Here is a 22,069-nt window from a genome sequence, read left to right on the forward strand (position 1 = left end):
TCACTTACTGGGGTCAGTTTAAGGCAGTGGTGGCGAACCTTTGGCACTCCAGATGTTATGGCAATTGGCTGGCAATTGGCCATGCTGGCAATTGGCCATGCTGGTAGGGGCTGATGGGAATTGTAGTCCATAACATCTGGAGTGCCAAAGGTTCGCCACCACGGGTTTAAGGGATTGGCTAACATGTACAAAGCCCTGCATGGTTTTGTGTTTCCTGTCTGCAAGAACTTTTCTCCCCGCCCCCCGCCCCACATGCGCTCCCTCGACAGCTTTGCTCAATTGAGCCGGACCTTGTGCAGGTGCCAACCTTCAAATGGGCACAATCAACAAACTGTCCACCTGCGTGTATTCTTCGTTGTGGCTTCTGCCTTGTGGGACAGCCTGCCTGAAGAGTCCCCACTCCTCTGTGTTTCTGCAAATAGTGCAAACCTGAATTATTCCAAAGGGTTTTTCTACTCAGGATTGGACACCATGATTCCTAAGCAGTGGCGTAAGAGGTTAAGAGGTTAAGCAGTGGCGTAAGAGGTTAAGAGCTCATGTATCTAATCTGGAGGAACCGGGTTTGATTCCTCGCTCTGCCGCCTGAGCTGTGGAGGCTTATCTGGGGAATTCAGATTAGCCTGTGCACTCCCACACACGCCAGCTGGGTGACCTTGGGCTAGTCACAGCTTCTCGGAGCTCTCTCAGCCCCACCTACCTCACAGGGTGTTTGTTGTGAGGGGGGAAGGGCAAGGAGATTGTAAGCCCCTTTGAGTCTCCTGCAGGAGAGAAAGGGGGGATATAAATCCAAACTCTTCTTCTAAAGTTATTTGGACAAATGATCAGGGAGCGTGCTCTACTCTACTGCGTGCAGCCGGCTGTTCAGTTGGAGCCCGCTGTGTAATTTTGCACCGTTTAATGCGGTGTGTTACTACTTGGCTTCAGTGCTGTTTTTAGGTTTCTCAGTGGTTCTGCAGCCCGAATTCCCTTGCGCTGCTTATCAAATGTCTCATCCCGTCGATTCATTACGTCTCGAGTCCCTGTGGGAAAGTCAAGCTACAAATCATGTAAATTCAGTGAAGACAGAGAGTCAGGGTGTACTGTGGGCAGTTTCCAAAGATAGCTGTGTAGATCTGCAGAGCAAGAGCGAGATTTGAGTCGCGGGAGTCCCTTGGAGACCAAGAAGATTTTCAGGCTATTAGTTTACAAAGGTTGAACATCCTTTCGTCAGGGGTTGTGTTTGTTTTTCTACGTGGGTGTGATGATTGCAAATTCCTCCCAGCAGCAGCCAAACAATGTCAGCCAGTTGGGCTTCTGGACTGAAGATCTCTGACTCAAATGCTGCACAGAGAAAATGGCCGGCTCTGAAAACCCTCTGTAGGAATATATTTTGACTCAATTTACACCTTTATCTGTTACAGAACAGGTGTCCAACTCGCAGCCCTCCAGATGTTATGGACTACAGTTCCCATCATCCCCTGCCAGCATGGTGCTGGCAGGGGCTGATGGGAACTGTAGTCCATAACATCTGGAGGGCTGCGAGTTGGACACCTGTGTACAGTTAGAGCCTCATCTCCACGTGCCATCAAAATCTCCTGGGGCTCAGATTTTCTGGCTCCCCCCCCCACCCCGAAAGGTAAAACCAATCAGAGGTACACTACTTCAACATACTCCATATCTCAACCATTAAACCGAAGACCAAGTTTTGGGGAAGCAGTGTAAGTAACCCTGTTAAGCGCCGTTAAACCACACTGATTTTCATGCGAAGTACTAAAGCGCAATCCTTTACCTGGGAGTAAGCTCGGTTGCTGGCAATGGGGCTTGCTTCTGAGTAAACCCTCCTAGGGTCGTGATTCACCCGTTGGAAGAGATGCACGGTTGCTTCAAAGCAAAGCCACCGACTTCCACCAAGCTTACTCCTGAGTAACGCACGCCTTGGAGCCAACCGTTTTTTCTAAACTAAAACCTCAGTATTCAGGTTAAATTGCCATGTTGGCACTTTGCAATAAATAAGTGGGCTTTGGGTTGCAGTTTGGGCACTCCGTCTCAAAAAGGTTCACCATCTCTGCACTAGAAGATCAGGAAGATTGGTCAGCGCCTGACCGCTCTTTATTCAGTATGTCAGTGGTTCTCAACCTTCCTAATGCCGCGACCCCTTAATACAGTTCCTCTTGTTGTGGTGACCCCCAACCATAAAATCGGTATATATAAAATATTTTAAAAAACACCATTTTCCGATGGTCTTAGGCGACCCCTGTGAAAGGGTCATTCGACCCCCAGGTTGAGAACCACTGCAGTATGTGGTTCTATTCCCCACCCACTCCAGGGTTTCCAGGAGCAGCAGTGGCGTAGGAGGTTAACAGCTCGTGTATCTAATCTGGAGGAACCGGGTTTGATTCCCAGCTCTGCCGCCTGAGCTGTGGAGGCTTCTCTGGGGAATCCCACACACGCCAGCTGGGTGACCTTGGGCTAGTCACAGCTTCTTGGAGCTCTCTCAGCCCCACCTACCTCACAGGGTGTTTGTTGTGAGGGGGGAAGGGCAAGGAGATTGTCAGCCCCTTCGAGTCTCCTACAGGAGAGAAAGGGGGGATATAAATCCAAACTCCTCCTCCTCCTCCTCCTCTTCTTCTTCTCCTCCTCCTCCTCCTCCTCCTCCTCCTCCTCCTCCTCCTCCTCCTCAGGAGATGTGAGGTGAGAGGTATTCCATTTGGCCCCGCCTCCTACAGCAGTCATTTTGCCTTTGGCCACGCCCACAGCAGCCATTTTGGAGTAGCACTTTCCACTCCCTCTCAATGCTCTCAAGATGCCCACAGCCTCAGAAAGACTTCACCATCCCCATCTTAATCTGTTCCTTTCTGTTGGCTATGCGTGTTTCCTTCTCCTCGTGGTGAATCGGGAGATCTGTGGGACCCCGCTGGTTTCCTTGCCGGCCTTCCTGTGCTGATCCCCACTCCGCAACTGAGGACATTTTCCAATTCTTCTTCTCCCACCTGGGCTGGCCGCTTTGTCACAAAACTCCAGGACGCACAAGTCATCCAAACTCTTTGTCGCTCCGCTTAACCCATTGCCTCACCGGGGATGTGCTGCGCCGACGGCCCTCGGGCCTGTTCTGTCTTCTGAAAGAAAAAATGGCGCTCCAGTTCCTCGGTTCGTCCAGCGTTGGCGCAGTTCTTGGCATGTCCTCTTGGGCGCCTTGGCTTCTGTCGTTCTCCGGCTCTAGAAATACAACGGCAGGGAACAAAGAAGTCCCAACACGAGCGGCGCGGTCTCCTCAGCGCATGTCTCTGCCGGGCTGTGAAGTGTGAAACGTTTATCAACCGGAGTGTTCTTTCTGTTCTATCCCTTTACCCCCGGGGTAAACACGAGTCTGTGTTGTCACTCCCCCGGCTGCCCCCCCTCTCTACCTGCCAGAGGTGTGTGCGCTTGTCTGGGCTAATGCTGCAACGTACCTCAGGTGCACAGAAAGTTGTACTACAAGATGTTAGCAGGGTCTCCCCGTGGGGCCGCCCCAGCCGTGGGGCCGGCCTCTGAATGCTGAAGTAGGTGGAGTTGTACAGCTCTGAGGAAAGGTTGGCTTAGCCCTGATCTTTACTAGCAGATTGCTGGTTCTACTTATTATGGAGCACATCCATGCTGGGGGTACCATGGCATTCTCAGGACAATCTAGACCAGGGGTCTGCAAACTGTGGCTCTCCAAATGTTCATGGACTACAATTCCCATCAGCCCCAATTGGCTATGCTGGCAGGGGCTGATGGGAGTTGTAGTCCATGAACATCTGGAAAGCCGCAGGTTGCAGACGCCTGCTCTAGAGCAGGGGTGGCCAACCTATGGTGCTCCAGATGTTCGTGGACTACAATTCCAATTCCAATTGGCCACGCTGGCAGGGGCTGATGGGAACTGTAGTCCACGAACATCTGGAGAGCCACAGGTTGCAGGCCACTGGTCTAGACCTTGCAGGATATGACTGTCAACAGGGATCAGACTGGTTGCGTTTGACGGCGGTAAATCCAGACGATATTCTTTCCTCACCGGACCCCGCAGGGTTGAAAATAACAGCCGTAAATGGAGTCGTGTGTAGTTGCTGTCCTTTAGTAGTCTAAAAATCTGCCCCGTGAGAGCGTGGTGTCACTTTGGATATAGGGGGAGGAGGAGAGTTGGTTTTTATACCCTGTTTTTTGTCTGCCTAGGAGCCCGGTGGCGCAGAGTGGTAAGCTGCAATACTGCAGTCTAAGCTCTGCTCCCAACCTGAGTTTGATCCCGACGGAAGTCTGTTTCAGGTAGCCAGCTCAAGGTTAACTCAGCCTTGTATCCTTCTGAGCTTGCTGGGGGTAAAGTGCAGATGACTGAAGAGGGCAACGGCAAACCACCCTGTTAACAAAGTCCGCCTAGTAAATGTCGTAATGACCTGGTGCTGGCTCAGGGGACTACCTTTACCTTTTCCGTACCTTTAAGAGTTCAAAGCGACTTACAGTCCCCTTCCCACAACAGGCACCTTGTGAGGTAGGTAGGACTGAGGGAGTTCTGAAAGAACTGTGACTGGCCCAAGGTCAGGAGAAGGAGTCGAACCCGACTCTTCAGATTACGTCTACATCAGTGGCTGAATCTGCATTGCATGTTTACAATAATAGGAGCTTGTGTGGGGGTACTGAACATATTCGTAAGGGGAACTCCCTACACACTTCCAGATCTTCCACTCCAGGATTCCCTTGAGTCGTTGTGGGTTTGATGAGGGCATCTTTGCCTTTTACTGACTCAGCCGCTTTCGACAGTCTTTTCCTGGAGGTTACAAAGTCCTGTTTTTCTGCAATCCTCCTTGTTTGTGGATACCTCATTTCCTACTTTCCTGGCTGGCATGTGCCACCCAGTTTACGACGAGACACCTCAGCAGTTCTCCTCCCGTTGGACATTAATCTTTGAGGTAAATCTTACGACGTTGCAGAATCTGCACAAATGGCCAAGAAACTTGACAAAACTGGGACAATCCTTGAGTGGCTTTTCTGGCATAATGGACTGCCTCTCATATGCCCCTGAATGCCCAGGCAAATGAAAGTGTTCTTAGTGAACACAAGGAGGCTTTCCCCACTACAGAAGGGAGCTAAGGTCGACTCAGTTCCCTTCAGTGGAGGGCGATTCCAGGCTTTCCCCACAGCAAGTGAGTTGGCCCCCTGGAACCGAGCTAAGTGGGCGGGATCATCTTGGTGCCTGTTTCGCTCCTCGATTGTGATTGGCGCTTGTGTTACAGCAGGAAACGAGAGCGTTCTTTTTTTTTTTTTTACAGTTTTTACAGTTTACAGTTACGTGCGCTTTCTGCCCGCCACGACTCTCCCATTCTGCGCATGCCACCAAAGAGGCTCATGATTGGTTGGAGCAGGATGAGGAATTAATGGCGGTTTGCGATCGTCCCGCCCGGCTGAAGCGGTATCGACCTTGTTCCGGCAGAAAAGTGTAGTTCCTAACTGCAACAAGGATGTCGCAGTTCGGGGGGGGGGGGGGGGGGGCTGAGACAAAACAATGTTGAGCTCGGTGGCAGTGGGGATTCACTGAGGCGAACCTAGGTAGAAACCAGTTCAACACAGTCAGTGGGGAAAGCCCCAAGGAATAGGTGCTGGGCAGACATGTAGAGAGTTCTACAGTTAGAGTGCCATCTGTGGCAAGTCAATTCACCGTCCTAACTATTTGTGGCAGGCTCAGACCGCCTCCTGATTTATGCTGGGCAGATTTTCCCACCTTTTCTATGACTGAACTGTTTTGATGGTAACCTCTGAGGCAGGGGTGGACAACCTCTGGTGCTCCAAATGTCCATGGACTACAATTGGCCATGCTGGCAGGGGCTGTTGGGAATTGTAGTCCATAAACATCTGGAACACCATAGGTTGGCCACCCCTAGTCCGAGGTATTTAAAGCATATCTGCTCAGCCTTAGGAACTCCAGAAAAGTAAAGGGAGCCTATTTTTCCCTTATGTCAAATCCACCCTTTCAAGGCACCAGAGAACTGAGGCAGGTTCATCAAACAGAAGTAAACATTTTTAAACAAGCTGGGTGGTATCAGGAGATATTTCAAATTAATGGAAATCCGGCATGAGGTTACTATATCCAAATTTTCAGTTTTGGCACAGAGGCCGTTCTTAATCAAGTTTTCTTCAGTTGCTTAGATGTTATGAGAGGTTCTTTAAGATGATTCAGTTTATACTTGAAGATGACTCCGTTAAGGTATTACCGCCTGATGGATTCATGTTGACTTTGGGTTCTTAACAGACTGATACCTTTTCATAACAGCCTTGACGCTGTTAGCTACCCACGCCACATAAGCCTTCCTCCTGTGGTAACTTTAGCTGGACACTTTTACACCCAGCTGGGAGTCCATCTATGTGCATAAATTCAGAGGTGGGATCCAGCAGGTTCTCACCAGTTCCCGAGAGTGGGTTACTGATTATTTGTGTGTGCCGAGAGGGGGTTACTAATTGGGTTCTTTTCCGTTAGAAATTCCATTAGGTCCAAACATCATAAAGTCCTGTTGTTTCCTATGTGGCTGGTTAGCGAAGGTAGAAAACGGGATAATTCTCCCTGTTGGGCTGTTTTAAAAACATGTTTTAGAAATATGGTCAAGTTCCTTGTTTAAGGAAAGTCTCCTTCTGTTGATTTCTAGAAACAAAATTAAGTATTTGAAAGTATTAAGTTTTTGACAGGCAGTCAATTAGATGAGAAGTAGTTGTTTCTGTTAACAGTAGACGATAGGACTTGCTATAATGAGTTTAAATTATGGACAGAAAGATACCAGCTGGAAATTAGGAACTTTTTTTTTACAGTAAGAGTTTTTTACAGTAACAGAGAAATTATTAATGTCCCGCCCAGGAATGCCCGGCCACGCCCCCATCGTGCCCTGCCCAGCCCCATTGGCGCTACGCCACTGTTTGAATCCCACCACCATGGGAACCTGTTACTAAAATTTTTGGATCCTACCACTGCATAAATTCCCAATCTAACTGGTTCAGGAATTCGTCTTCACCCAGAAAATATATTCCCTTCCCTGTTATTTATGATCCCCCGTGGAAAGTCTCACTACTATTCTACCTTCAGCTTTGACCACTAAATAAAACTCCCCGTTTTCTCCTGTCTGTTTTCTGCTTTTCAGCACACACTGACACTTGGTGTATTTCGAATCAGATTCCCTGATTGAAATCCCTTCAGAGTAGATGTTTAACACACACAGTTAAGGGACTGGATGTTAACGCACAGGAATCCAGGTCCTGAAGTTCATAACACTTTCCCTCTGAGAGGTATGTGAATCAGGACACTTTCCCGTTGCTAGGAAGTTTTTCCCCTCTCTGTTGTGATAGCACCGTGGTGGCGAACCTTTGGCACTCCAGATGTTATGGACTACAATTCCCATCAGCCCCTGCCAGCATGGCCAATTAGCCATGCTGGCAGGGGCTGATGGGAATTGTAGTCCATAACATCCAAAGGTTCGCCACCACTGTGATAGCACCTTGTTCCACTGTCTGACTTGCACCTTTAACCAATCCAATCCAAGGCCTTTATTGGCATCTAGACAATAGAGTGTTACATAATATACAAAAAATTAAAATGTACGGAGATTTAAAATAGATAAAAGACATCATGCAATACAGCAGTGCTTGGAGTTAAAAAGTAAGAGAGTTAATACCATCGTAAAAACAACCAGAATAAAAATTTGCACCCTTTCTTTGGAGTGTAATGACTTCCTGTAGAAGAAGTCTCTTGCACGTTTCTAAGATGGGGCTATTTAGTAGGAAGATCTGCTTGGAACTCTCAGAAAATCCAGCCCTCTGTCTTAAAATGGGGTTTATATATTTCACTCAAATTTCATCGTATAACGGGCAATAGAAGAAAGTCCGGTGTACAGTTTTTGGGCAACCCACCTTACAGGGGCAGAGTCTTTCTACGTAAGCAACATTATGGAATCTTCCATAGAGGAGAGCAGATGGCTCGGCATTGAATCTGGACAGGGAAAAAGCCCTTCGATGATTTGGATTTTGAAGAAAGTAAAGCTAATCAGCTGTTTCTATCAGCTTCAGTTGGGATCCCCAACAGAGAACAGGTCTTAAAAGCCGCAGTATAAAGATTCTGTGCACCTTTAACCTCTATTTTTCTGCTCACCATCACAGAAAAGGCTGTGTTAATCTAATTCAAAATCTGGGGCCTCTGAAGACCAAAACCCACAAGAACCTTCACTGCCCCATGTAGGACCTCATCGTTCAAAGCTTGCTCTTGGAAGTTGCTGAATCCAGGAGCGGGCTGATAACCAGTGGAGCTATTTCTGTGCCAGGAGAGATACCCTTTCTCATATTTGGTCTTATTAGCAGTTTTCCTGTTGCATTGTGGGCTGAGTTTTTGTGAAGCATTTTGATAGGTATTCCCATGTGTCCAAGATTGGGGGGAATGTTTCCCAGGCTTGGAAGAAAAAGAGGAGCTTGGATTTATACCCTTCTTTTCTCAACCATATATCTCTGTCCATATATCTATTTTTGGAATTGCTGCTATAATGTATTTTAATGTTTTATTGGTATACTATTTATGATATTTTGTATTGTATTTGTTTTATATTTTATTGTACACCGCCCAGAGCCCTTCGGGGTTGGGTGGTCTATCAAGACCAAATAACAACAACAACAACAACAACAACCTGGGATCCGCACGAATACTACGCCGATACATTACAACTTCCTAGGCCTCTGGGTGGGCTCGAATTGTAATGAAGGCCAACAACCAGCTAAAGATCTGGCAGCTGTGAAATCTACAACAATAATAATAATAGGCCTCTGGGTGAGGCTCAAATTGTAATGAAGGCCAACAACCAGCTAAAGATCTGGCAGCTGTGAAATCTACAATAATAATAACCGTAAGGAATCTCAAAGCGGCTTACAAATTCCTTTCCCTTCCTCTCCTCACAACAGACGCCTTGTGGGATAAGGGGCTGAGAGAGTCCCGAGAGACCTGTGACTCGTCCAAGGTCGCCCGGCAGGCTTCATGTGGAGGAGCAAGGGAACAAATACAATTCACCAGAGAAAGCCCACTGCTCTTGTGGAGGAGTGAAGAATCAAACCCGGTTCTCCAGATTAGAGGCCACCGGTCTTAACCATTCTCCCTGCCTAGTCTACTTCACAGGGTGGTTTTGAGGATAAAAAATGGAGAAAGAGCAAACATGTAAGCCACTTTGGGTTTTCACTGGGGAGAAAGGCAGGAGCATAAATGGAGAAAATGTGAAGTACCCTAGCTGCTGCACCAATTGACATTTATGGGAGCCGTGAAATGGTGCTGGTGGACCTCAAGAAGAAATGGTGCTGGTAAACCTCAAGAAGAAATGGTAGAAATGGTGCTGGTGGACCTCAAGAAGAAAGGGTGCTGGTGGACCTCAAGAAGAAAGGGTGCTGGTGGACCTCAAGAAGAAATGGTGCTGGTGGACCTCAAGAAGAAATGGTGCTGGTGGACCTCAAGAAGAACTGGTGCTGGTGGACCTCAAGAAGAACTGGTGCTGGTGGACCTCAAGAAGAAAAGGTGCCAGTGGACCTCAAGAAGAAAGGGTGCTGGTGGACCTCAAGAAGAAAGGGTGCTGGTGGACCTCAAGAAGAACTGGTGCTGGTGGACCTCAAGAAGAAAGGGTGCTGGTGGACCTTAAGAAGAAAGGGTGCTGGTGGACCTCAAGAAGAACTGGTGCTGGTGGACCTCAAGAAGAAAGGGTGCTGGTGGACCTTTGCTGCTGAGCCCTCTGCTTCCAGCTTCCCATTCTAAAATGTCTTCCAAGCTGCTGTGGATCGGTAGTAATTTACGTGACAACTTCTCATGCCTTAGGGTGGAGAGAGAGGAAGATCTTGTTCTCCTTGCTGGGCATGTTGATGTAAGCTGGGGAAGAATAACTGGTTGAATTTCAGAAAGAGTCTTGTGTATTATTTAAAAAAAACAACAAAAGCAGTGTGAGAACTGCACACACTTCAAACTTTGAACAAGGCACTTAATTCCTGCTGGCATGTAATTGTAGAAGGCAGTTCAGTGGAATCTCTTGGTAAACATGATACGGAGATCACCTAAGCTAAGGGAGGATGCTTGAATTTAGTCTGGCTCTAGAAGTCCCCGGTTTGCAGCTTGGCTAAGCCAGCTGCTTGCTGGGTAGGCTTAGAGTAACTGCTGTCCCTCAGCCGTACCGGATGCAGTGTGCTTCTGGCCTTGTCTGCAGTGATATTTTATGGATTACCAAGACGATAATAAAAATGCAGTGGTCTGAGCGGTAGAAAAACGAAGAGCTACTCTTATGAGTGTGCATGCATTGGGGGTCTCTCCTTGAACTGGAGTGGTTCACATTGCTGCTGGGTTAACACCAGTCTGCATTTTATTTTGGTGTCTTGCATTTTGGGAGCAGGACTGGGTCATTGGGGAAGGCTGGGCTGTTGTGTGTGTGTGTGTCCGTCCGTCCGTCCGTCCGTCCGTCCGTCCGTCCATCCAGGAAGGGTGTAGGCAGGGTTGTGTGAATTCCATAGGTCCATAACCATGCCACTGATCATGGATTCCTTGGGTCCGTAACCAGTGGTGGGATCCAAAAAATTTAGTAACAGGTTCCCATGGTGGTGGGATTCAAACTGTGACGTAGCACCAATGGAGCTGGGTGGGGCATAACGGGGGCGAGGCATTCCTGGGCGGGGGTGTGGCAAGGACGCAGCCGCTGCGCCGGTCCTTGGGCGGGAAACGAATGCACGCAGGCGCAGGCTGCCACGCACGCCGGCGCACCTCCTGCTGGACTGCTTCAAGTTCTGCGCGCTACTGCTGAGAGGAGGGGCGTAACTGAGGCAATAATCACGTGGCAAAATCACCAATGAGTAACCCCCTCTCGGCACACACAAATAATTAGTAACCTACTCTCAGGAACCTGTGAGAACCTGCTGGATCCCACCTCTGTCCGTAACCGTGCCACGGACCATGGAAAGGTGGAATTCGGCATTCTTGCGAATGTTGTTCAAGTTTCTAGCCCTCGTGCCAATAGAACCTTCCGCTCTGGGTTATATGAATTTGAGGATGCTCAGGCCAAAAGGCAAGGTTTCTGGGACCGCAATGGCCAGCTTTTTTTTCTCTTTCTCTTTCCTATCGTGATCCCGGGCGAAACAGGGAGAATTGCCAGCTGCAGGGGCTTTGGTTCCTGTGAGTAAAGAAAAAAATCGACAGTTTGCACTAATGTGCGCACATGCGCACTCCGCCCCTGAGGCCGGACAAATGGCAGTATCTGTCCTTGCTTTGGTAGCATTCACATTATATGCCGTTTTTTCCCCTCCGTGGGTTTTCTGTGGCTGCGGCAGAGTTCCTGGGGGGAAGCATCCATTTTCGCCGTTTAGCTGGTGAGCGTCGCGAACAAAATGGGCGCAGGGGTGTGCGTTAAATGGAGCGCGCCGTGATTCGCCATTGTAACCCACGGATCCCAAATCCTGGTGCTAAGAGTCTCCCTGCCTGCGACCCTGCATGCGGCACTAGCGTGTGGCTTGCCCTCCAGAGGCCCAGCGTGCCGGCACTCTGCAATCTGTGCGCTCGCTTCCGTTTACTTATTCATGGCCTGCCCGTCGGAAGAGATCCTTGTCTGGCGCGTGGGCTGCTACTCTCGAAGTGCTCCTACTAATCTTAACCTGACAGTCAGCGATCCAGCGGGGGGCCCAGTTCAGCCCTGCAAAGCGGGCTGGCTCTCTTTTTTGCTACGATTTTGTCACGGTTTGGAGCACAAAACTCTTCTTTTCCACATTCCGCTCGTTTCCCCTTCTCTGTGCGGCTCTTGCCGAGGGTGAACGTTCCTTCCTAGCAGCAGTGGCATAGGAGGTTAAGAGCTCGTGTATCTAATCTGGAGGAACCGGGTTTGATTCCCAGCTCTGCCGCCTGAGCTGTGGAGGCTTATCTGGGGAATTCAGATTAGCCTGTGCACTCCCACACACGCCAGCTGGGTGACCTTGGGCTAGTCACAGCTTTTCGGAGCTCTCTCAGCCCCACCCACCTCACAGGGTGTTTGTTGTGAGGGGGGAAGGGCAAGGAGATTGTAAGCCCCTTTGAGTCTCCTGCAGGAGAGAAAGAGGGGATATAAATCCAAACTCCTCCTCCTCCTCCTCCTCCTCCTCTTCTTCTTCTCCTTCTCCTTCTCCTTCTCCTTCTCCTTCTCCTCCTTCTCCTTCTCCTCCTTCTCCTCCTTCTCCTTCTCCTTCTCCTTCTCCTTCTCCTTCTCCTTCTCCTTCTCCTTCTCCTCCTCCTCCTCTTCTTCTTCTCCTTCTCCTTCTCCTTCTCCTTCTCCTCTTTCTCCTTCTTCTCCTTCTCCTTCTTCTCCTTCTCCTCCTTCTCCTTCTCCTCCTCCTCCTCTTCTTCTTCTCCTTCTCCTTCTCCTCCTCCTTCTCCTTCTCCTCCTTCTCCTTCTCCTTCTCCTTCTCCTTCTCCTTCTCCTTCTTCTCCTTCTTCTCCTTCTTCTTCTTCTTCTTCTTCTTCTTCTTCTTCTTCTTCTTCTTCTTCTTCTTCTTCTTCTTCTTCTTCTTCTTCTTTTTCTTGAAGCGATGGATTGTGGGAGAGCAGTTAAAGCTACTAATTCCCAGTATAAACTTTGCAACAGTTTCACAAAAGAGCACATCAGAGCTGTTCAGGAGATTGGGTATCGCGGCATGTTGCGGGCGTGCAAGAAAGGCGGATTTGTGCCAATATTTCATGCGTGTCTTATTGTATTTTAGGGCAGTGATGGCTGAACCTTTTTTTTGAGGCCGAGGTGCCCAAACTGCAACCAAAAAGCCACTTATTTGTAGCAGGGTGCCAACCGGGCAGACGTTCACTTTGAATACTGAGGGTTTTAGTTTAGAAAAAGCGGTTGGCTCCGAGGTATGCGTTGCTTCGGGAGTAAACTTGGTGGTGGTCGGCTGGCTTTACTTTAGAGCAGCGGGGCGCAGCTCTTCCAACGGGTGAATCACGACCCTAGGAGGGTTTACTCAGAAGCAAGCCCCATTGCCAGCGACCAAGCTTATTCCCAGGCAAAGGATCGCGCTTTAGTACTTCGCATGAAAATCAGTGGGGTTTAACAGCGCTTAACAGGGTTTTTCGCTGCTTCCCCAAAACTGGGTCTTTGGGACGTACTTTAATAATCAAGCCAAAGCGGCCCAGGCCAGCCTGAATCGTGTGTAGGGCGTAGAACTCTGGGCTAGCGCGTGCCCACAGAGAGGGCTCTGAGTGCCACCTTTGGCACCCGTGCCATAGGTTCGCCGCCACTGATTTAGGGCATAGAAACAAAGAATGGTCGGGAGCCAAGATTTCGATGCTGCATGCCAACCCAGACAATTGGGTACCACGTCTGTGGGACTGCAAGGATTTTATTTGCCGAACGAATGAATCTGGAATAATTGCTAGAATGAACTGGCAATTTTTTTTTGCACACGTTGGTTCTGAAGGGTTCTGGGGTTAAATGTTTTGCCACTGGGCTAACCTGGCGCTAGTGACTCAGGATTTCAGCCACATCCGCTAGCCTTCCAGGGACTCGACCGTGTCTTTCCAGTCACACACTGACACACAGTTGGCCAGTCTGGATTGTTTTTGGCATGGTGAATTGGAACCTGCTCAGACTTGGGTGTGAGAAAGATTGTGTGTTGACAGGGAAGCCAGCCTCCAGTTATGAGCAATTCTGAGTGTAGCCAGCATCAGAGGCTGAGAGACCCCTGGCAGTAGAGAGAGTCTGCAGAGTCTGGGTTTTTGTGGAGTATCCTACATAAATGTAAGCGGGGGTTTGTTCACCAGTGGTCACAGCTAACCCTGACGCTCCTGGAAAACGTTGTCAGTCTTTAAGGTGCTACTGGAGCTGAATTTTATTTTACCGTTACACCCAGCTGCCTGCAGGAAACTGTGATATTTCTCTTATGTGCTTCTTCCTACCACCTGTATCCAAAGCGCAGCTGGCACCTCAAAGCAGTGTCTCAAGGGGAGCAGCAGTGGTGTAGTGGCTAAGAGCAGGTGCATTCTGATCTGGAGGAACCGGGTTTGATTCCCAGCTCTGCCACCTGAGCTGTGGAGGCTTATCTGGGGAATTCAGATTAGCCTGTGCACTCCCACACACGCCAGCTGGGTGACCTTGGGCTAGTCACCGCTTCTCGGAGCTCTCTCAGCCCCACCCACCTCACAGGGTGTTTGTTGTGAGGGGGGAAGGGCAAGGAGATTGTCAGCCCCTTTGAGTCTCCTGCAGGAGAGGAAGGGGGGATAGAAATCCCGGCTCCGCTTGTGCTTCCAGCCTTCATTTGGTGGCAGCGTGGCGTGGATCGCGTGCCGGCAGCACCGGCAACGCTTTTGGAGTCCCACAAGGCAGTCCCCAAATGTCTGTTGTGCCTCCCAGTTTAAGCATCGCTTAACTCTATTCCAGGGCCGGAGCGAGGGGGGAACTGCGCCCGGGGCACATTTATTTATTTTATTTATTTATGCTTTAGGCTTCTATACCGCCCCGTCCCTGAAGGGCTCCGGGCGGTGTACAGCATGTAGTTGATACAGTCATAAAACATCATAAATAGGCTAAAACTTATTAAAGCAGCGAAAACTAGCTAAACATTAACATTTAAAATGTAGAATAAATAGAGGCGTAGGTGTAGGTGGCGCCCGGTGCCCTATCAGTAAAATTCCTTCCCCCCAGGGAGGAGCGACTGATCTTGATAGACGTTAAAGGCCCAGATATAGGCCCAGACAAGGGGGGGCGGCACCGTCAGCGGCTGGTCTCTCCAAAGAGCCTGGCCCAGACCCAGCTCTGTCTTAAGACCCTGCGGAACTGCCAGGGGATACGCGGGAACCGGACAACACTGGTGGAAGAGCGTTCCACCAGGCCTTAGAGCTGTGAAGGCCCTGGCATTAATGGAGGCCAGCCAGCATCATCAACAGGCCGGGGACCACCTGATAAATTGAGCTCTACTGAATGAAGAGGCCGTGTTAGGCTATCTGGGGTGATCACGGTCTCGAAGATACGAGGGTCCCAGGCCGCGTAAGGCCTTAAAGGTCAACACCAACACCTTGAAAACGATCCGGAACTCTACTGGAAGCCAATGCAGTCGGCGCAACACAGGCTGAATGTGATCCCAGCTGGCGCTGCCTGTGAGGAAGCGCGCCGCAGCATGTTGGACATGTGCGCGTCATGCCTCCGCCGCGCCCCCACACCGGCCCGGTGTGTCACACACCCTCGTCCCCTTGGTTCTACGCCACTGCTCTATCCTGGCTGGCTGGATCTTTGCACCTGGCCTGCGTAAATCAGCCCAAAGATACAAAAACACCCTGTTCCATACACCTCCGTGTGGTTAGCATGCCGACTTTTACACGCTGCAGTCCCGTAGCTGTGGGCAAAGGACTGATTGTGAAAGCCGGTGCAGAATGGTGCTTAGAATCTCAGAACAGAAGAGACGTGATTCAAATCCCGCTTTTCCCTTGCAGTGTTTGTTGGTCTCTGCCGGCCCAGTCCGCCTCACTGGGCTGTTGTAAGGATAAAATGGAGCAGAGGGGCTTTACCTAACACCGTCCCAGGAATGATGGGATGAAAAATCTAAATAGATTACCTACCGTGTTTCCCCCAAAATAAGACAGTTTCTTATATTAATATTTGCTCCCAAAGATGTGCTCTGTCTTATTTTCAGGGGATGTCTTATTTTTCTGTGTTCTGTTCGTCGGGCGTGCTTCCAAACAAAATCTTTGCTACGTCTTACTTTCGGGGGATGCCTTCTATTTCGCACTTCAGCAAAACCTCTACTATGTCTTATTTTTCGGGGATGTCTTATATTCGGGGAAACAGGGTAATGATTAGGTATAGTTTTACGTTGGGTGGAGGAGGAAGTAGTGTAGCCACGGGTGCTGTGTGGTTTCTGGGCTGTACGGCCGTGTTCTAGCAGCATCCTCTCCTGATGTTTCGCCTGCATCTGAAGATGCCAGCCACAGATGCAGGTGAAACGTCAGGAGAGGATGCTGCTAGAACACGGCCGTACAGCCCGGAAACCACACAGCACCCCAGTGATTCCGGCCGTGAAAGCCTTCGACAATCCAGTGTAGCCAGGTTTTGTTTTGTTTTAATTGCTGGTTATCAACACAGACCCAAAAGAATGGCTGTTTGTAATGGCAGAAAAGGGCTCTGGGCTTTTAGTGTGCGCACCTCATAAGGAGGCCCATTTAACCGAGTGGCCAGAAAGCAGCTCCGCATGAGCGCCGTTCTTGACAGGTGGGGCGAGTCTGCCCGGCTAGGCTGGTTTTCCTTTGTAATTCCACTATTAAGAAGCTGCGGTCAAATTAGTCCCTGATTTTTCTGCAAATGTCTCAGCTGGGTCCCAAAGCCCTGCAGGCTGTGGGGCAGGTGTGGCCCTGTTTATGCTAACATCCGCCATGCGGTAGGGCCGGTCCCTTCTGAATAAGCTCGCAGCTGTGCTAATGTTTTTGGGCGGCTCTGCTTGGGATGGGCGCTGCGGGCGTTTCTGATGGCACCGCCTGGTCCAGGGCTTAGCAGTGGATTTGAAAGTCCATGCCCAGGTGCAGTCTACCAGACAGAGAGGCTGAAGTGTGGGCAGCTGTCTCCATCACCCCTACCTATTTCATTAGAAGGAGGAGGAGGAGAGGAGGAGGAGGAGGAGGAGTTTGCATTTCTATCCCCCCTTTCTCTCCTGTAGGAGACTCAAAGGGGCTTACAATCTCCTCGCCCTTCCCCCCTCACAACAAACACCCTGTGAGGTAGGTGGGGCTGAGAGAGCTCGGAGAAGCTGTGACTAGCCCAAGGTCACCCAGCTGGCGTGTGTGGGAGTGCCCAGGCTAATCTGAATTGCCCAGATAAGCCTCCACAGCTCAGGCGGCAGAGCTGGGAATCAAACCCGGTTCCTCCAGATTAGATACACGAGCTCTTAACCTCCTCCGCCACTGCTGCTCCTTAGCTTCCTTTGCTGTGGGGGGGATGGCTGTCTAGGTGCTGGTTCTGGATTATTTTAGCCTTTGATATGATCCACAATTTAGGGTTGTGCCCAGGGGCGTCCGGGGCACATGTGTGCCCTGTGCCCCCGCCCCGCCCTGGAACGCCCCAGCCACGCCTACGCAGGGCGTGCGCCCGGGGCAAGATGCCCCCCCTGCCCCCTGGTAGCTATGCCACTGGTTATGCCAGCTGTTGTTCAAGAAATACTTGGAGATTTTGAGGGTGGAATTTGGGGAGAAAAGAGACCTCCGTGAGGTATGATGCCGTAGAGTTCATCCTCCAAAGCAGCCATTTCCCCCCGGGGGAAAATACATCTTTGTTCGGAGATCAGTTGTAATGAGCCGATAGTTGAAACATGGCAAAGTTGTGTTCATTTACCTGCTCGTTTAGGCGAAATTGTTCAGATACCAGCCTAATGGTCTGATCTGGACAGGGGTGTGCAACCTGCGGCTCTCCAGATGTTCATGGACTACAATTCCCATCAGCCCCTGCCACCATGCTGGCAGGGGCTGATGGACTTTGTAGTCCATGAACATCTGGAGAGCTGCAGGTTGCACACCCCTGTACTACACCATGCTAGTAGCTGTGTAGATCTGCAGTGGAACAGCTAGATTCGGGTCCAAGTCGCACCTTAGGATACTGACGAGATCTCTCTCTCTCTCTCTCTCTCTCTCTCTCTCTCTCTCTCTCTCTCTCTCTCTTTCTCTGTGTGTATCTCTTTCTCTCTCTTTTTTCTTTTAGTAGGATTTTGCTTGCAGGCGAAGCGAGTTTATATAATAATGATCCCTGACAAACAGATTGTCTGCTGGCAATTAACTGTGGCCACCTACAGCTTCCTGTAAATGAACTCTATTTTACGCCATCTATTTTACGCCATCTATTTTACAGTAGTTTATCATATTATTAGGAATGTTTTATGGTTGTCGCTGCTTTTAAATGTTTTAATTTAATTATTTACATTGTTTTCCCTCTGCTGTACACCGCCCAGAGCCCTCCGGGGATGGGGCGGTATAAAAGCCTAATTAATTAATTAATTAATTAATTAATTAATTAATTAATTAATTAATAAATAAATAAATAAATAAATAAATAAATAAATAAATAAATAAATAAATAAATAAATAAACTCAGAGATGCCCAGAGATGCCATCAGGGTTGGGCTTTAGAATAGGATTCCAGCGGCACTCTGCCCCTCCACTCATAGGCTTATATATGGTCTGCTCTCTGACACCCATTCCAATCCCTGGTTTTCCATAATTGAAGGAAAAATAGTCTCTATTGGACTGTCAGTGGATTCACTTTACCCTTTGTCCTATTCAGAAGCTTATAAAAAATTAAAAGGTCAACTATTGGATAGAGAGTTCTCTACCCTAATCACTGCAGCCAAGAAAACTTGCTCCCCCCTGTATTTTTCTCTCCCATTTGAACGGGGTCACTTGGCCCACTACCTGTATTGCTTAATAAACCCTGCTCAAAGGAGAGCCATGATGCTCGCCAGGTTTAATGTTATGCCTTCTGCCTTGTTACATGGCTGATTTAATAAGCAAGAAAAGGCTAAAAGATTGTGCCCATGTAATGATGGCTCAGCTGAATCTCTGGCCCACCAATTACTACATTGTCTCAGACTCAAGGAAATCAGATCCAAGTATGTGAATCTTACTCCTTTACATTTACTCCATCTCCCCGATTTAATTAGATTACACGACTTGTTGGACAACCCTGATCCTTCTCTCTGTGTGATAGTGGCAGACTTTCTCCTGGAAATTACTAAATGGCAGTAGATTTCCTTGGACCTAACATTTATTTCCTGTATTGTATATGCTTTTAAATCTGTTTTTATTATTGTTGTACTGTTGTCTATGCCAATAAAGGCTTTCTAATAATAATAATAATACTATATGGTCTTTGACGTGTACATCAGACCGAAGCCATATAAGGCTTTATAGGTGCTCCATGACCATATCAGGAGGGAGGGGATGGGGAAGAATGGTGGGTTGTAAAGTGAGTTTTCTGTCCACACAGGTGAGTTTTTCTACTCCTCCAGGTGATCAAACATGTAGTTATTTATAAGCCTGCGAGAAGCCACGGATGTGTGTAGAAGGATCAATTTCTTGACCTCGATTCTTTTTCTTTTTTTCCCCAGCCGCGTTTGCCCAGAGGGTCAAGGTTCGGGATGAGGTCACGGGCTACGTGGGGCAGGAGGTCACCCTGCCATGCCATTTTGCAAGCACCAGCCCCGATATCAAGGTCAGCCAGGTCACCTGGGTGAAGGAGGCGGGGACGAAGAAGCAGAATGTGGCCGTGTACCACCCAGACCACGGGCCCAGTTACCCGATGGAGCGGGGCAGCGGGCGGATCCGCTTCCAGGCCCAGTCCCTGCAGGATGCTACCCTGGTCATCGGGCCCCTGCGCATGAGCGACGAGGGCACCTACACCTGCGAGTTTGCCACGTACCCGCTGGGGAATGAGGATGGCGTCACTCAGCTGATAATACTGGGTAAGGACACAAGTTTTGCAGTGAGAATATGCCCTTGGGTTGGAGCCTGTGCAGAGGTGGGATCCAGCAGGTTCTCACAGGTTCCCTGAGAGTAGGTTACTAATTATTTGTGTGTGCCGAGAGGGGGTTACTAATTGGTGATTTTGCCACGTGATTTTGGCCTTAGTTACGCCCCTCCTCTCAGCAGTAGCGCGCAGGACTTGAAGCAGTCTAGCAGGAGGGGCACCGGTGTGCGTGGCAGCCTGCGCCTGCGTGCATTCGTTTCCCGCCCAAGGACCGGCGCAGCGGCTGCGTCCTTGCCACAGCCCCGCCCAGGAATGCCCCCCCCCCCGAATGCCCAGCCACGCCCCCATCATGCCCCGCCCAGCCCCATTGGCGCTACGCCACAGTTTGAATCCCACCACCATGGGAACCTGTTACTAAAATTTTTGGATCCCACCACTGAGCCTGTGTGTTCGCTCCAGTTGCTCCCAGCTTGGCCTGCACAGGCTGATAGCATAGTTACAAAAGGGGAAACCCCACAACAGGTATAGCTGTCTAGTCAAACATCCTTCCTCCTGGGAGTTCAGGGTGGCATATGTGGTTCTCCCTCTTCATCCTTACAATATGTGGTAGGCTACATCGTAAGAGAGTGGCCGAGGCAAGATCAACCAGCAAGCTTAACTGCACAAAGGAGATCTGAAGCCAGTTTTCCCTTGAGCAGGGGTCTGCAACCTGCGGCTCTCCAGATGTTCATGGACTACAAAACCCATCAGCCCCTACCAGCAAGGCCAATTTGTAGCCCATGAACATCTGGAGAGCCGCAGGTTGCAGACACCTGGTGTAGTACTTAAGAGCAGTAAGAACTGGAGAACTGGGTTCGATTTCCCACTTCTCCACAAGGGCAGAGGACTCTACTCTGGAGAATTGGGTTCAATTCCCCAAGCCTCCACATGAGTGGCAAACTCTTGTGTGATGAACTGGGGTTGTTTTCTCACTCCTCCACATGAAGCCTGCTGGGAGACCTTGGGCTAGTCAAAGTTCTCTCAGAACTCTCTCAACCCCACCTGCCTCACAAAGGTGTCTCTTTGTAGGGAACGGAAGTGAAGGAGTTTATAAGCTGCATTTAATTGGCCATGCTGGCAGGGGCTGATGGGAATTGTAGTCCTTGAACATCTGGAGAGCCGCAGGTTGCAGACCCCTGCCCTAGAGGCTAGCGTACATTGCTAACCATTAAACCACTGTGGCACTTTCAACATTGGCTGCCCAAAAGCCGGGGCTGTTCACCCTGCAGTCGGTAGCGTGAAGCTGCTGAATGGGGCGTTTCTGCATTTTGCTGTGGGGACTGGTAGCCACCATCCTCCCTGCCTGCCTACAAGCCGTCAAGTTCAGAGAAGGATTCATTGAAGAGTTTGGATTTATATCCCCCCTTTCTCTCCTGCAAGGAGACTCAAAGGGGCTTACAAATTCCTTGCCCTTCCCCCCTCACAACAAACACCCTGTGAGGTAGGTGGGGCTGCGAGAGCTCAGAAGAACTGTGACTAGCCCAAGATCACTCAGCTGGTGTGTGTGGGAGTGCACAGACCAATCTGAATTCCCCAGATAAGCCTCCACAGCTCAAGCGGCAGAGCAGGGAATCAAACCCGGTTCCTCCAGATTAGAGTACACCTGCTCTTAACCACTACGCCATTGCTGCTTTTGCTGGTTTGCTGTTTCCTTCCCTTTCCCCAACAACCACCCTGCAGGGTAGACTTGTTCTTCCAAGGCTGACCAGGGGGCTTCATGGTTTAGTAGGAATCTGGACCCTGCTCTATCAGCCAATCTGGCCGTATTTCAAGCTACTTACCGTATATACTCGAGTATAAGCTGACTTTTTCAGCACATTTTTTATGCTGAAAGGCCCCCCTCGGCTTATATATTGTCCATGTCCCAGGGTGGAATGCAGTCAACCACAACTTTGCATAGCAAGTTCCACCCACTTACTGATGGTTCCCCACCCTGGGACATGGACAATATATACCCCACTAAACATTCCCTTCTCACTGGACACAGTGTATAACAGACTTCTCTCTGTGATACACCTCTGATGATGCCAGCCACAGATGCAAGCAAAACATTAGGAACAAGATCTACCAGACCACGGCCACACAGCCTGGAGAACCTACCACAACCAGAAGTAAAATAGATGTGCTTCTCAGCTTGACAGCTGTCCTTTTAAAACGGTGCAGCATCTGAGTGTGCCTGTTCTTGCCGCGTGTGGGTACACGATCCTGTCTGTTCTGCATAACCCCGAACAAGGACTACAGCTCCCTCCTCATTCCGCATGATATTTTTGTAGATGCCGTTTGTCTACATCTGGCTGTGTTCTGACAGGAGGGGATCTGTACATTTTTAAATTGGTTCCTTAGGGCCGTTCCACTACCGAGCCACTTAGAACGCGTTTCCCGGCTCACGCGTTCCAGCCCTGCGAGGTAACGGCATGCCCTAATTCCTTGAATTAATTATGGACAAATCATACCTACGGCCTGGGAACAAATAAGAATGGTAATAAACTCTTACCCAACTGAGTGTAAACACACGTCCTCCATCACCTGGAAGGATATTAAGATGCTAAGACCCAACAATGCATTGTGTTCAAAACGACTGGTGCGCTTTCTCAAATAGGGAGAGC

General features: G+C 49.5%; 1 protein-coding gene across 1 annotated transcript in view; it reads left to right on the forward strand.

The window, feature by feature from the left end:
• LOC125435518 (nectin-3-like) overlaps window positions 1–21,725 on the forward strand; it is an 82,458-nt gene extending 60,733 nt beyond the window's left edge. Inside the window, exons 3-4 of the mRNA XM_048501714.1 lie at window positions 19,066–19,439; window positions 21,627–21,725. Of these exons, the coding sequence (XP_048357671.1) occupies window positions 19,066–19,439; window positions 21,627–21,725 (473 nt within the window). The remainder of the gene's footprint in view (window positions 1–19,065; window positions 19,440–21,626) is intronic.
• Window positions 21,726–22,069: the final 344 nt, after the last annotated feature.

This window comes from Sphaerodactylus townsendi, linkage group LG06 (genome assembly GCF_021028975.2).
Source record: "Sphaerodactylus townsendi isolate TG3544 linkage group LG06, MPM_Stown_v2.3, whole genome shotgun sequence".
Lineage (NCBI taxonomy): Eukaryota > Metazoa > Chordata > Lepidosauria > Squamata > Sphaerodactylidae > Sphaerodactylus > Sphaerodactylus townsendi.